Consider the following 14733-nt stretch of genomic DNA (forward strand, 5'->3'; position numbering starts at 1 on the left):
TTTAACTATTGGTAAAAGTGAATTAAGTTTCACAGTGTTATACATCTTTGACTTCTTACTCCTGCGACATTTAAAAGTTAATTGTTACATGTCAAAAGTAAATACATTTTAAGGGCACAAGGGATTCATCGGAAAGTATGCAACAGGTAAAATGGAAGCGCTTCCGACCCTATAAAGTATATATATTCTTGATCAGGATCACTAGCCGAGTCAATCTATGTCCGTCTGTCCGTTCGCATGAACGCTGAGATCTCAAATCAACAGTTAGTTTCAAATATACGAAATATACGAATCGCTTATGTCAACTGTATATGTGTATTAAAACACATCGGTAGGACTCGAAACATTCTAAGGTGGTTCGAAACTTTGGGGAGGCGTCGCTTTTACAGTATAGCAGTTTCATTTGTTTGTTGAAAAGTACTTTCCAAAATGGACAAAATTGCATGGTAGTTTTGCATAACTATGCCATACGTACAATTCAAGAAAGTAGTCATGCTTTATTAAAAGCTTAAGCCTAGTACTCAGATCGGCTAAGAGTTTCACTAGTCGAAATATTTTATTCTTTGTAGTGTGACCGAAGTTTTCAAAGTTCACCCGCAATGCATGTAGCATGGTCTTACTGTCAAGCAGCTGGGTTTCCCGCTGCAGCTCCGAGTCCCAATAGGCATATTGGACCTTGAAGAAGTGGGAGAACGGGGTTGATCCGCTGCTGCCGGAAGTCACCCATTATCCTGGCAGTGGCTGGCTACGGCTTCTCCAACTATTCCTTACCGGGCGCCCTATTTCCCCCTCCCTATAGAAGTATCTGGTATTTTTTCTGGTATTTCCTTAGCTCATCTGAGTACCACGCTGAATAACAGACCTGGCGAAAAGCGTTAGCCGCGTATTTTCTTCTCGCTCACTCTTATGGTTAGCTAGCGGTTTTTGTCGATGTGAGTACTAGGCTTTATGTTAAATTATAAAACATAAATTAAACATCTCAATGGTTTTTTTTATGTAAAATAAAACCAAACATTTATTCATTCAAGATATACGAAAAACAAAATCAACTACATTGCTTCAAGTTGGCCAGTTATTGCGCAGCTTTTAAATTAGTTTCGGTTTAATAATTTATCCATCGTCGTGCCTACACTACCAATACCATACCCTTTAATTGCAAGCAAATAATTAAATATTTTAATAAACATAATAGGAATGTAACAAATTACAAGTCCTTATCGTGCTTTCGTCCTCATTGAACAGTGATGGCCCTAGAAACATCGATACTCCAAAAAACATCGACGTTTTTGAAAAATTTGATAAACATCGATGCATCGATTTTTTCGCACCTCTAAAAGAAAGGAGACAAAAATTCGCCTATTTGCCTCTTGCTTTCTCGTAGAACTAGTGCTTACCTTTTTACATGAATATCTGACAGGTTCTTCTTCTGGGAATGGCATAATGGGGAAAACAACACACAATCGATAAACAGCTATCGATATGGCAGCACTGTACTGACCAACAGCTGTGCGCTTAGCGTCAATTCTAGCCTTACGATTTTACCTGATTGTCACAACAATAAGCGAAAAAGTTGCGGCTACATTGACTTCGAATGCAGGCATGAAAATCAACGAGAGGACCCTGTACGTCTTTGCGAAAACGCCGCCATTTGACATGGAAGGAATGTATCCTACAGTTTTGAGCTCTTTTTCTTCTACTAAAAATCATAGACTAATAGTCACAATAACACAATGCAGGTTTCCTCAACAAACGGGGCGAGGTCAATAAGGCTTTTCAGAGACGCTTCTTCGTTCTGAAGGGCAACTTGCTGTTCTACTTTGAGTCGCGAGTGGACAAGGATCCACTGGGACTTATCATTGTCGAGGGATGCACTATTGAGCTCTCAAACGAAGTGGACAACTACTGCTTCGAAATAGCCTTCAACGGCAACCGCACCTACATCCTCTCCGCCGACAACCAGGAAAGCATGGAGACATGGATGAAGGCACTCACATGCGCCGGATACGAATACAATCGCATCATCCTAGCCGAGCTAAAGCGCCAGCTACACGAGATGGAGGGTTTGAGAAAAAGTGAGCCTGCGTTGTGGTTGAACCCAAGTTCACAATCATTTGCGTTTTTAAATCTGCAGAAATTCTTGGCAACGCTATTGACGGACCACATAGTGCCTCGGAGATAGCAAAGCCCAGGCCACCACCCAGGCGGACGAATCCCTTCAACAGACCCGCACCGCCTCCACCCAACAGTTCGTTGGGCGGCGGTGGAATCATGTCGCCCCTGCCGTTTATTAATGGATACTTTGGATCCAGCAATGCGCGTATGCAGCAGGAGAAGTTGAAGGTCTTGCTAGGTTTGTATAAGTGTCCACTAATATTAGTACACAAAATTAGAACGTATGTACATTGTACATAAATAAATACGATAGACATTTATCCCTTTACACAGTACAAACAGCATTATAATTATACCCGTTACTCGTAGAGTAAAAGGGTATACTAGATTCGTCGGAAAGTATGTGACAGGCAGAAGGAAGCGTTTCCGACCCCATTAAGTATATATATTCTTGATCAGGATCACTAGCCGAGTCGATTTAGCCATGTCCGTCTGTCTGTGCGTCCGGATGAACGCTGAGATCTCAGAAACTATAAGCTAGGCTATTGAGATTTGGCATACAGATTTCTGAGCTTCTTACGCAGCGCAAGTTTGTTTTAGCAAGGTGCCACGCCCACTCTAACAAATCGCCCAAAACTGTGGCTCCTACAGTTTTGATGCTAGAATAAAAATTTTAACTGAAATGTATTGTCGTCATCAATACCTATCGATTAACCCAAAAAAAAGTTTTACGCCCACATTAACGCCTACAAACTTCAAAAAATCGTAAGTATGAACGCGGATATCTCAGAAACTATAGAAGATAGAGAATTGGGATTTCAGATTTAGATTCCGTTGCCTTGAGCCCAGTGCAAGTTTGTTACGCAACGATGCCACGCCCACAAACCGCCCAAATCTGTGGTGCCCACAATTTTAATGCTAGATAAAAAATTTTAACTGAAATGTATTTGTCTTGTTGGTACCTATCGATTGATCCAAAAAAAGTTTGCCACGCCCACTCTAACGATCACAAGCCGCATAAGCCTGTGGCGCCCACAATTTTCATGCTAGAAAAAAATTGTAACTGAAATGTATTAGTCTTGTCAATACCTATTGATTCTTAAAAAAAAGTTTGCCACGCCCACTCTAACGCCCACAAACCGCCTAAGCCTGTGGCGCCCACAATTATCATGCTAGAAAAAAATTTTAACTGAAATGTATTAGTCTTGTCAGTACCTATTGATTGACTTAAAAAAGTTTGCCACGCCCACTCTAACGCCCATAACGCCTAAATCTGTCTACCGCCCACATAACCAGATATTGAGATCGCGGGTAGGTGGCGCATTTCAATTTCGCTTTACTGCTTGCATATTTTCATTTCCCTTTAGTCCCTTTAGCTGAGTAACGGGTATCTGATAGTCGAGGTACTCGACTATAGCGTTCTCCCTTGTTTTAGTAAGAAGTTTTTAAAGCAGTAAAGGAGATACTTTCGACCTCAGAAAGTATATATGTATGTACATTAGGCAGAGTCGATTAGTATCGGTCAGAAAAAAGTTACAAATCGTATTGTTTCTCTTTAGCAGGTGCAATCTCTCCTACATTGTCCTAATTTAAAAACTAACCAACCTAGCTTTTTAATAAATTAGCACAATGTTTTGGTAGATTTTGCTTCGATTTTATTTACTATTTAAAAATAAATCTTTTAAATATTCCCTATACCAGGCTACAGATATTATTTACTTGCAGATGCTAATGCTAACGGAAGACCTAGTGGAGCGCCCAGAGAACAGCGTCGCCCTACAGCCGCCCCTGCTATTGCCACAAACGTTTTTTACCCCGACACACAGAGTCTTGGAGCAATTAACAACAACCATATCACCTTAAGCAGTGGTGAGCGACTGCTACGACGGGTTAGAGCGCTGGATGATTTTTCTCGCAACCACGAGCGCTTTCGACAGGAACTGATGCCCGACGTTTCCTCCTATCGCGGACGCCATGGACAACCCCTTATACAGTTGTGATGTAAGAGGGCGCTTATCCAATGTATTATCCGTCTTGCTTAATTTCAATACATTTTTATAGAAATTAAGAAATATCATTTTTAAACGATAATGGCCCAGTATTATTAGAACGAACCTCGTAAACATGGCCTCCTCTAATAGATTTCCGTTATTCAGCTAAGGGGAGTGTGAGGGAGATATAGATATTCAAGCAGCATAGAGTCCGTTCCCAAGATTGCACACCCTCCCAATGTGGAATATAGCGTCGATACTTGATTATAACTTTATAATGGATGGTTTAAACAGTTTTGGCTTGTAGATGTACATTGATAATCAAAGCAAAATTTCATTTACACTTACAAAACCTTGAAAAATGTTGGCGCTTGACGGTTTTATCGATATAGTCTAGTACTCAGGTCGGCTAAGAGTTTCACTAGTCGAAAAATATTATTAAAGTTCACCCGCAACGCATGTAGCATGGTCTTACTGTCAAGCAGCTGGGTTGGATTTATTATAGCCTAGTACTCACATCGACGAAACCCGCGAGCTAGCCATAGGAGTGAGCGAGAGGCAAATACGCGGCTGACGCTTTTCGTCGGGTCTGTTTTTCAGCGCGTTACTCAGATGAACTGAGGAAATACCAGAAAAAGTACCAGATTTAGCGAGAGAATTTCGATGAACGAAGTAAGCCGCGGCCCAAAGAAAAAGAAATTTATTCTTTGGCGGTGTTCGTGCATGGGCGATGTGGAAACTAAAAATTAAAAGTGTATGGAAAACCCCAAAATCGACTGCAGGAGGTGAGTGCAGATGAAATTGGACGCCTAATCCAAGCTATTGCCCTTTATTGTGGGATTTCACAGGAAGCAATACCACAACAGGGGCAAATTCGCAGAATAGTTGAAGTGCTGGAGGAGATTAAATTTCTTATATTTGGGCCGCGGCTAACGGCGCTCATCGAAAATTCACTCGCGAAATATGGTATTTTTTCTGGTATTTCCACGCTGAAAAACAGACCCGACGAAAAGCATTAGCCGCGTATTTGCCTCTCGCTCACTCCTATGTTTAGCTCGCGCTTTTCGTCGATCTGAATACTAGACTTTACCTTGTTTCAGGGACCCATACATTAAGCGGGAATTGCTTATCGCACTACTCTAGTTTCCATGAATAATTACGGCAAAACCTCAAATCTTGTTGGACATACATAAGTGCTACAAGTTAAGAAATACCGCCTCAGTTTAATCTTTTTTTTTCGTTTCTTGTGTCGGCGGTTCGAGCACAACTTGCCTGACAAAAGTTAGTATTTTATTTTATTCACAAGGTACTATCGATGGTTTTTCAAAAATAATTTAACGGCTATCACAGAGACCTAAGTCCGCTAGGTTTTACAATCGATAGTATCTGCTTTATGTGGCAACACTTTTATAAAAAAATACTATTTTAGCTATCGGTAATAAGGCAAAAGAGTAACTCAACTTAGAATGGATAGATGATTTAGAGCTGCAAAATCATCGATGGTAGCACCATCGATAGTATCGATAGTTTGAGGAGTAAATATCGATACAATCACGATAGTATCGCTCATATCTAAACATTATGGGTAAAGGTGTGAAAACCAATAAAATAGGGTAATTCTCGCGGATAATTATCTTATGAAAATAGTGCTATTATAAAAATTAAAATTTTGTAATAGTTACAATTAAAAACGCAATATGTGAAATGTGCGTGCCTTCGTATGCCTTTGAAATTCAAGTAATGGGAATAGTCTGAGAAACATCGATGGCTGTCACCGTACCATCGATTTTTTTCATATTATGATTAATTCTTATGATTAATACTTACAACGAACTCTTTTTCATTACAGGCATCCCTATAGAAAAAATGGTCCGTGCTTGTACTTTTTCCGGTTAATGGCTGCTGCCTGCGAGGAAACCCCTGTACCGCATCGATAGACAGGCAACGAATGCACGGCAGCGGCTGGCAGCCTCCGCCGTGGACCCCCAGCAGAAAGAGGAACTTCTTCACATGACAAATGCAATCCTAGGCGACGGTTGGGACTGGTTTCCATTGTGTTGTAAGCGGCCTCTAGCCCGCTTTTGCCGCCACGACATGGAACGGGCAAGGACCAATATACATAATGTCTAAAACACGTAACGGCCATACATTGGTTTTGCAATATGCAGCTCGAGCAACGTTGATAGCGTGAAATCTAAAAAAAAAATGCACTTGGTTGTGTGGGTAAACACAAAGAATTAGCAAGTGCGTATTTATGTACTTGTTCGGGAAGACGATTTTCGACCCCAATTAATTTCTGAGCAACACAGAGAAAATACAATACCAAAACTGGTCATCAATCGGGTATTTTTGCGTATCAATTTTGGTCCCTTATGTTTTCATATATTGACAATTTCGAACATATCAATATGGTATTTTTCATACCAGATTGATATGCGCACATATCAATTTTGTGACAATATTATGGTGTTTTTAGTACCAGTATGTTATTTTTCAATATCAAACTGGTATTCTTTCATATCCAACTGGTATTCTTTCATATCATATTTATATTCTTTCATATCAGATTGACAGGCTTGTTTGTAGCAACACGTCGTCCATGACATGTTTTATATGGGGTGCAAAGACCACCGAAATTAATGATTTAAAAATATGTCTTATAAAAAAAGTTGAGAAAAAGAATTTTGAATTCAGCTTATCACCACTTCATTCCTACATACTATTTTTGAGAATTTTTTTAAACATTTCTTACCAGTTGGAAACAAAAATGTGGTAATCAAGATCAGCAGAACAAAAGCTCCATGTACTGCAAAGAAAACGATTAATTGTCGATAGGCAAAGAGACGGATACAAAGGAAATTCCATCAATGGAAATACCGCCAGGAAATTTTTTTGTAACCCAAGTTTGGCATCGAAGATTACAGGCATTGATGAAGATGTGATAACCCGATGCGCAACGATATAGCAAGCTTTAACATCAGGATATTCTACTAAGCCGACGAAATCCGCGAGCAAGCCATAGGAGTGAGCGAGAAGCAAACAGTCAGTTTTTCAGCGCGGTACTCAGATGAGCTAAGGAAATACCAGAAAAAAATACCAGATTTCGCGAGTGAATTTTCAATGAACTCCGTTAGCCGCGGCACAAAGAATAAGAAATTTTATCTTTGGCGGTGTCCGTGCAGAAGCGGTGGGTAATTTAAAAACTACAAATGGAAGAAAAACCTCAAAAACGGCTAAAGGAGGTCAGTGTAGATGAAAAAGGACGCCTAATCCAAGCTGTTGCCCATTATTTTGGGACTTGACCGACAGGAAACAATACTACAACGGGGCAAATCTACAGAATAGTTCAAGTGCTGGAGGCGATCCATTGAGGACTCCACCTCCACCAGCTACTTGACAGCTAAAGAGGAGATGTAGGACGCGCTGGCTTCTATAGGGAGGAGAAAATAAGGTCGCCCGCTAAGGGACAGCTGGAGGAGCCATCACCAGCCATTATTGGCCAGCCTATTGGGACTCGGAGCTGGACTACAGATGGCGCGGGAAAGATGACGAGGCATCGGTGGGACGAGAAGATAGCTTTAAATACTAATTTATATAAGTAAAACAATTGTTAAACTTTTCATTTCTTTTTATTTTAATTTCTTTGTGGCCCAACAGACACGTCTTTTTTAAATTGCTCCAATTGAATTGCTTTCCGTTTGGCAACAAGCCCAGCTGCTTGACAGAAAGACCATGCCATAGGCATTGCGGGTAAACTTTGAAAACTTCGGACACACTAAAAAATACGATTTTTCGACTAGTGAAACTCTTAGCCGATCTGAGTACTAGGCTTAAAAAATGAATATAGTCAAAAACATTAACACCCATCAATAGAAAACATCAAAACAATAATTACATATTTAAAAGAAATAACTCCCCACAAATATAAGCAGCAGCAGCAGCAGATGGCAGGCCGCTTACCAGATACGCGGCGAATTCGCGAAGTAACGGCGCGGCGAGGAGAGGATGGAGAATGAGAGAGTTTGGAGACCAAGGATGGAGAGCGAGAGAGTTTGGAGACCAAGGATGGAGATCGAGAGAGTTTGGAGACAAAGGATCGGATAAGGAGAGAATGGAGACTTGTCGGGCAGAGCAAGAGTGCCGTGTGGAGATAACGGGACTCCACCGGACTTTGGACTCTCCCGTGAACTTTGGACCGGGAGAAGAAGTGCCACATCTGGGCAGTGGAGCGGCACACAGGCGTGCCACAAGCATCACGGGAATCAGCGGGACGGCAGCAGTGGGCAGAGCATCGGTTGGAAGCGGTACGTGAAGGACAAGTGGGTCAACCAGGAGTCACGCACTTTGGACCCGGAGTGGAGAGATCAAGCGGGCCGTGCGCAAAAGGGAAATAACGGTTCCCGGACGCCCTATATAAGGCCGCAGAGCGCTGGCAGCTGGATCAGTCGATCACGAGGAGTCAAACCTTCAAGATCAGTTAAAGTACCAAGTGAACAGTCAGTCAAGCAAGTAATCTACGAGGGAGCCACAACCAAGCGAGTCGTCGGAAGCAGCGCCGTGGGAAGCATACAAGGAGCAAGATCGCCACGTCGAGACGTTCGGGATTGGGACATCAGGAATCTCCGAATTTAGACACAAGTGGCTGAGTTCCGGAAGGCATCACACGGCTAAGTCAAGGCGTTTGTTTTCCAACTTTGTCACGAGCACACCCTGGCGAGTCGCCCGGCGGGTCTGTCAGAAAAACCATCAGCTTGGGGAGGAAAGTTGTCTGGGACCCAGCGTACCTTGCCCGACCAAGCAGGACCTGGCGTGACGGACGAGCGGTGGATCGATTTGCGATTTCAAGAGGCGTTCGCCTGGAGAGCCCTGCGATTACCGGCGAAGTTCCCAAACAGCAACCGCCCAACTCCCCGAGTGCCAGAACGACAAGCTACTGGTCAGGAGACAGCGCAGAGGACATCGACAGCGACGCCAGCAGACATTTCCGGCAGCCACGTTACCATCGCCGCGCGGAGCTCATTGGGGAGCGCAGGAGCGTCGCGGACGTCACGCATTATTGTGAAGCCGGGTCGAACGTTCGTCTGCGCTAGGCGTAAAGCAAAGTGAACTGCTAGGCAGCTTCCTGGCGGCAGCCTTGACTGTCAGCGCGATCTGAGCAAGAACCTAGAGGGACCGTCTGGGACAGAGCAAGGGACAGGTATTGCCTCGAAAGGCGTCGGCCTGGAGAGCAAGGCTTCTTCACCCTAGTCTGAGAACGGTAACGCTTCCCTAAGCCCACAAGGCCGAATTCTCTGCGAATCTAAGGCGTGGCAAGCGACCCCGAGGCAGCGCGTCGGCAAGCGAGCAGAGGCGGCCACTACGAGCGTCCCGAGACACAGGCAACAAGTCAGGAAGAGGAGCACTAGCAGCCTGCGAAGCCATATCTCCATTTCCCTTTGGTCTCTTTAGCTATAGTCTAGGTACTGGACTAAAGAGTTCTTCCTTGTCATTATTACACTTTATTTTAACTTCATTAATTTCCCTTCATACCAAAAATATATTACCTAAAAATTGTTAACAAATCTAATTTAATGTAATGTAGAAATATTATTTGGTTGATTTTGTCAGGGGTAGTCAGGCAACCTTTATCTGTTATTAAATTTCTTGAACAAAGCAAAACAACAAAATATACATAAAAAATACATACAAAGTCCTTCGCTCTTATCCCGCCCGTATTCGTCCATTCGCTTCAAACGATAGAAACAAAAGGAACGAATTACACGGATAACTTAAATGTTTTCAGCTGTGCCAAAGTTTTCATTCAGTCACTCATTCCACTTAATGTCTTATTTTGCGAGATTCAACACGCACTCATATATATATGTCGGAGATGCAACAATGTATGATGGAACTCATGTCATTTATGAAAACGACCATGCAAACACTGGTTCAAAACCAGAACATGGTGTTACAGCTACTTGCAGCTAAGCAGTCCAAATAATCAGATGGCAAATCTACGAATAACAATGTGGAACGCCAATGGCGTTTCACGGCACAACCTTGAAGTAACACAGTTCCTGAATGAAAATCATATCGACATTATGCTACTGGTAGAGACGCACCTCACAAACAAATACAACTTCCAAATAAGAGGCTACACTTTCTACCGCACAGACCATCCAGATGGTAAAGCCCACGGCGGAACCGGCATCCTAATCAGGGAACGCATCAAGCACCACTTTCACCAAAGGTTTTCAACTAATTACTTGTCAGCCACGTCTATCAAAGTGCAGTCAGGCAACGGAAACCTCACCATAGCCGCTGTCTACTGCCCGCCTCGCTTTACAATTTCTGAAGGACAATTCATGGACTTCTACAACTTGCTTGGAGACCGCTTTATAGCTGCAGGGGACTATAATACCAAACACACGCACTGGGGATCACGCCTTGTGACTCCCAAAGGAAGGCAATTATACAATGCAATCATAAAACCGAAGAACAAATTAGACTATGTTTCCCCTGGCAGCCCCACATACTGGCCAACAGACCCCAGGAAAGTTCCTGACCTAATAGACTTTGCGGTGACAAAATCATTTCCCGCAATATAATAAGCGCCAAAGCGCTTTCGGACCTGTCGTAAGACCATTCGCCAGTGCTAATAACTCTTCTTCAAAGCACAAAAACCACAGATCACCCCCTCAGGCTGACGTCGCACAGAACCAACTGGTAAAATATAAAAAGTATGTAAGCTCACACATCAAATTAACCCCTCACTTCAACATCGAAGCGGACATCGACTGCTCTACCGATGCTCTTCAAGAAGTATTCGTGGAGGCAGCCACTATCTCAACACCACAAGGCAGGGACGTGCAAACCAACCACTTCAAAACTAATCTGCAAATTGAACGGTTAGTCCTAGAAAAGAGGGGCCTGCGACGTGCCTGGCAAACCAACAGATCGCCGTCATCAAAACAACGTCTTAAGGAAGCCACTCGCACACTAAATCAAGCTCTAAAGCAAGAAACAAAAAATGCACAGCTGCAGTACATTAAAAAATTATCGCCAACCAGTACAAAACATCCTCTGTGGAGGGCTCACCCAAATCTGAGCTCTCCAATCGAAACAGTCACTCCGATAAGAAACTCATCTGGCATCTGGGTCCGCAGCGACGGAGATAGAGCCGAAACTTTTGCTTTACATCTAAGAAACGTCTTCCAGCCGAACCCTGCCACTGGTTCATTTTTCCTACCACAAATCGAATGTGAATCTATTTGCTACCACCATGGTTTCAGCCAAAGGAGATCGCGAAAGTCATTGGGGAACTGAAACCGAAAAAGGCCCCTGGCGGTGACCAAATAACCCCAAAAATGTTAATTTAACTTCCAAACTCTGCCATTGAGGTTATTTGTAAGCTCTTCAATGGGATTATAACTCTCGGCTACTATCCGAAAAAATGGAAAAAATCTCTTATCATTATGATACCGAAGCCCGGAAAAGACCACACAATTCCGTCATCCTACAGACCAATTAGTTTATTATCGTGTCTGTCTAAGCTGTTCGAAAAATGCCTTCTAACTCGCATAACACCATATCTAGGAGCACACAATGTTATCCCTGCTCATCAATTTGGATTTCGTCAAAACCATGGAGCAATCGAACAAGTTAACAGAATAACATCAGAAATACGCACAGCCTTTGAGCATCGGGAATACTGCAGCGCAATATTCCTCGATGTATCTCAAGCCTTCTATGGCTAGATGGCCTCATGCACAAAATCAAAACACACTTACCTGATTACACTCACAAGCTTCTTGAGTCTTATCTATACAACAGGACCTTCGCAGTAAGGTGCAATACAACAAAATCCGACGACTACATTATCAAAGCTGGAGAAAGCGCGCTAGGGCCTACTCTGTTCCTCCTATACACAGCGGATATTCACACGAACGAGCAGCTAACAACATCTACGTTCGCTGACGACACCGCAATTTTAAGTCTCTCGAGGTGCCCAGGCCGAGCCACAACACAGCTAGCAAACCACCTCCTCGTAGTAGAGAGGTGGCTATCTGATTGGCGGATTAAAATAAATGAACAAAAATGTAAACACATAACGTTTACTCTCAACAGACAAACATGCCCTCCACTATTATTGAATAAAACGCAGATTCCCCAAGTCAACGATGTAACGTATCTCGGCGTCCACCTTGACAGACGACTAACCTGGAGAAGACACATCGAACGCAAGAAAGTACCTCTAAAACTAAAGGCCAGCAGCTTCCACTGGATTCTTAACGCTCGTTCGCCCCTGCGTCTGGACTACAAGGTTTTGCTCTACAACTCCACTCTCAAGCCCATCTGGACATATGGCTCCCAGCTATGGGGGAACGCCAGCAGAAGCAACATAGACATTATACAGCGCGTTCAATCGAAAATCCTGCGAACTATCACTGGGGCACCATGGTATATTCGCAACCAAAACATCCACAGGGACCTAAGCATTCTTACCGTAAAAGATGAAATAGACAAACAAAAAGCGTCCTACAACGAAAAACTCTCTGTGCACCCCAATCGCCTCGCAAGAGGCTTGACTTGGGTTTCCAGCCGATCCCGTCTACAACGCAACGACCTGCCAAGCCAGCTGTAACTTTCGGGCCCCTTTAGCACAACATCAGTCATATGACTGTGAGTTAGATTAATTAGTCTAAGATTTGATACACTTATTGTTAGTATCCAAAGGGAGAAGATTCAATAAATAAATAGCAAAGCATTAAAAAAAAAAAAAAAAAAAATGAATTCACGTGTCACGTGTCATCGGCACGTGACAGGCCATACGACAAATGAGTATAAGGAACAAGTGAAATTCCATGGCACTGCGAAAAATGTTCGTTTGAAATTGGACTTGTGAAAATGCGGACATCCCATACAATTGTCTATATAGAGTGTCACTTGTTCTTCTTCTTAACGGGCGAGAAGAAGAAGAAGCCAGAGCGTCCTGCAGCTTTAGATTCCAAGAAACTGGTGGTGTGGAGTCCTGTGGTTACCCAAAGGAGAGCTCTTTGGAGATCGTTTTACTGGTGGTTCTATACTTCTATTAATACAACGCAACCAAACTGTTTTGGTCAGAACTTATATTATTTGCGAGGACACGCCCAGCAAGATGTCCATATAGGGAGTGAAATCCCACTCAGCATGTTCCTCCCACTGTGATATTCTAGTGGATCTCCTCCAGCCCTTCAACTATTCTGCGAATTTGCCCTGTTGTGGTATTGCTTGCTCTCGGTGAAGTCACACAATAATGGGACACAGCTTGTATTAGGCGTCCTTTTTCATCTGCATTGACATCCTACGTGCGTTTTTGGGGTTTTTCTTCCATTTTTATTTTTTGTTTCTATAACGCGCTTGCACGTACACCGCCAAAGATTAAATTTCTTATTCTTTGGGCCGACGCTAATGGCGTTCATCGAAAATCACTCGATAAATCTGGTATTTTTTCTGGACCCGACGAAAAGCGTTAGCCGCCTGCATGCCTCTCGCTCACCCCAATGGTTAGCTCGCGGTTTTCGTCGATGTAAGTACAGTTATTATGCTCTATCCAATTATTACTGCAGCTCTAATAAGTCAGCGAAGTTTTACTTTATAAAACCAATTTATACTAGGTTGAGCTATGAAGTTATTTGGGTTTTGGCATAACCAGTATTTTTACAGAAAAAGTTGTGTGTTTTTTTATGCCCATTGATGACGGCCCACTTCCTAAGAAATATGCAAAAACAGCTGTTCTTGCACAACACAGACACACTCATAATATATCATGACAGGGGTCTGGTGGTTTAAACACTTAGTGACGATTTTGGCTAATGAGATACATTTGTTCTACAAATTCATTTTAACTAATATAGTTTTAATGACATTAAAGGGCCTCGCGACAGTAAAATCAAATGCAGGTATTTAAATGAATTTAGTAATAAACATGGAATAACGTTATAGTCGAGTACCTCGACTATCAGATACCCGTTACTCAGCTAAAGGGACCAAAGGGAAATGGACATATGCAAGCAGCAGAGCGAGATTGAAATGGTTATGTGGGCGTTAGATAGATTTAAGCGTTATGGGCTTTAGAGTGGGCGTGGCAAACCTTTTTCGGAGCAATCGATAGCTTTTGACGAGACTAATACACTTCAGGTACAATTTTTTGTCTAGCATGAAAATTGTGGGCGCCACAGGCTTGGACGGTTTGTGGGCGTTACATTGGGCGTGGCATATTCGCGTAACAAACTTGCGCTGCGTACAAGGCTACGGAATCTGAAATCCCAATTCTCTATCTTTGATAGTTCCTTAGATATCCGCGGTCATACTTACGTTTTTTTGAAGCTTGTGTGTGGCCTCTGGGCGTTAAAGTGGACTTGGCTAACTTTTTTTTAAGTCAATCGATCGGTATTGATGAGAACAATACACTTCAGTTAAAATTTTATTTCTAGCATTAAAACTGTAGGAACCACAGCTTTGGGGGGTTTGTGGGCGTTAGAGTGGGCATTGCGCTGCGCAAGAAGCTCAGGAATCTACATGTAGTTTTGTAGTTTCCGAGATCTTAGCGTTCATACGGACGGACAGACGCACATGGCAAGATCGACTCGGCTACTGATCCTGATATATA

The 14733-nt window shown here is 42.8% G+C and overlaps 1 protein-coding gene and 1 long non-coding RNA gene across 4 annotated transcripts; one reads left to right on the forward strand and one right to left on the reverse strand.

The window, feature by feature from the left end:
* The first annotated feature begins 1368 nt into the window (after nt 1–1368).
* Nucleotides 1369–6447, forward strand: IPIP (Inositol phosphatase interacting protein). 3 transcript variants are annotated; one of them, XR_010654574.2, is made up of 5 exons: nt 1369–1658; nt 1735–2072; nt 2132–2350; nt 3821–4113; nt 5953–6447. XR_010654574.2 is itself a non-coding variant. In XM_065867268.2 (5 exons), the coding sequence occupies exons 1-4, from the start codon at nt 1600–1602 to the stop codon at nt 4110–4112; spliced, it is 891 nt and encodes a 296-aa protein (XP_065723340.1). In that variant the 5' UTR covers nt 1375–1599; the 3' UTR covers nt 4113; nt 5953–6447. The 3 variants fall into 3 exon arrangements, 2 of the variants coding, with proteins under 2 accessions (XP_065723341.1, XP_065723340.1); XM_065867268.2 differs by having other exon boundaries at nt 1375–1658; nt 3838–4113; XM_065867269.2 differs by lacking the exon at nt 5953–6447 and having other exon boundaries at nt 3821–4203.
* LOC136117201 (uncharacterized) lies at nt 3783–5055 on the reverse strand. The gene is made up of 2 exons (XR_010654575.2): nt 4228–5055; nt 3783–4149 (listed from the first exon to the last, which is right to left on the reverse strand). It is a non-coding gene; the product is annotated as an uncharacterized lncRNA (long non-coding RNA).
* Nucleotides 6448–14733: the final 8286 nt, after the last annotated feature.

The sequence above is a fragment of the Drosophila suzukii genome, unplaced genomic scaffold (genome assembly GCF_043229965.1).
Source record: "Drosophila suzukii unplaced genomic scaffold, CBGP_Dsuzu_IsoJpt1.0 scf_15, whole genome shotgun sequence".
Classification (NCBI taxonomy): Eukaryota; Metazoa; Arthropoda; class Insecta; order Diptera; family Drosophilidae; genus Drosophila; species Drosophila suzukii.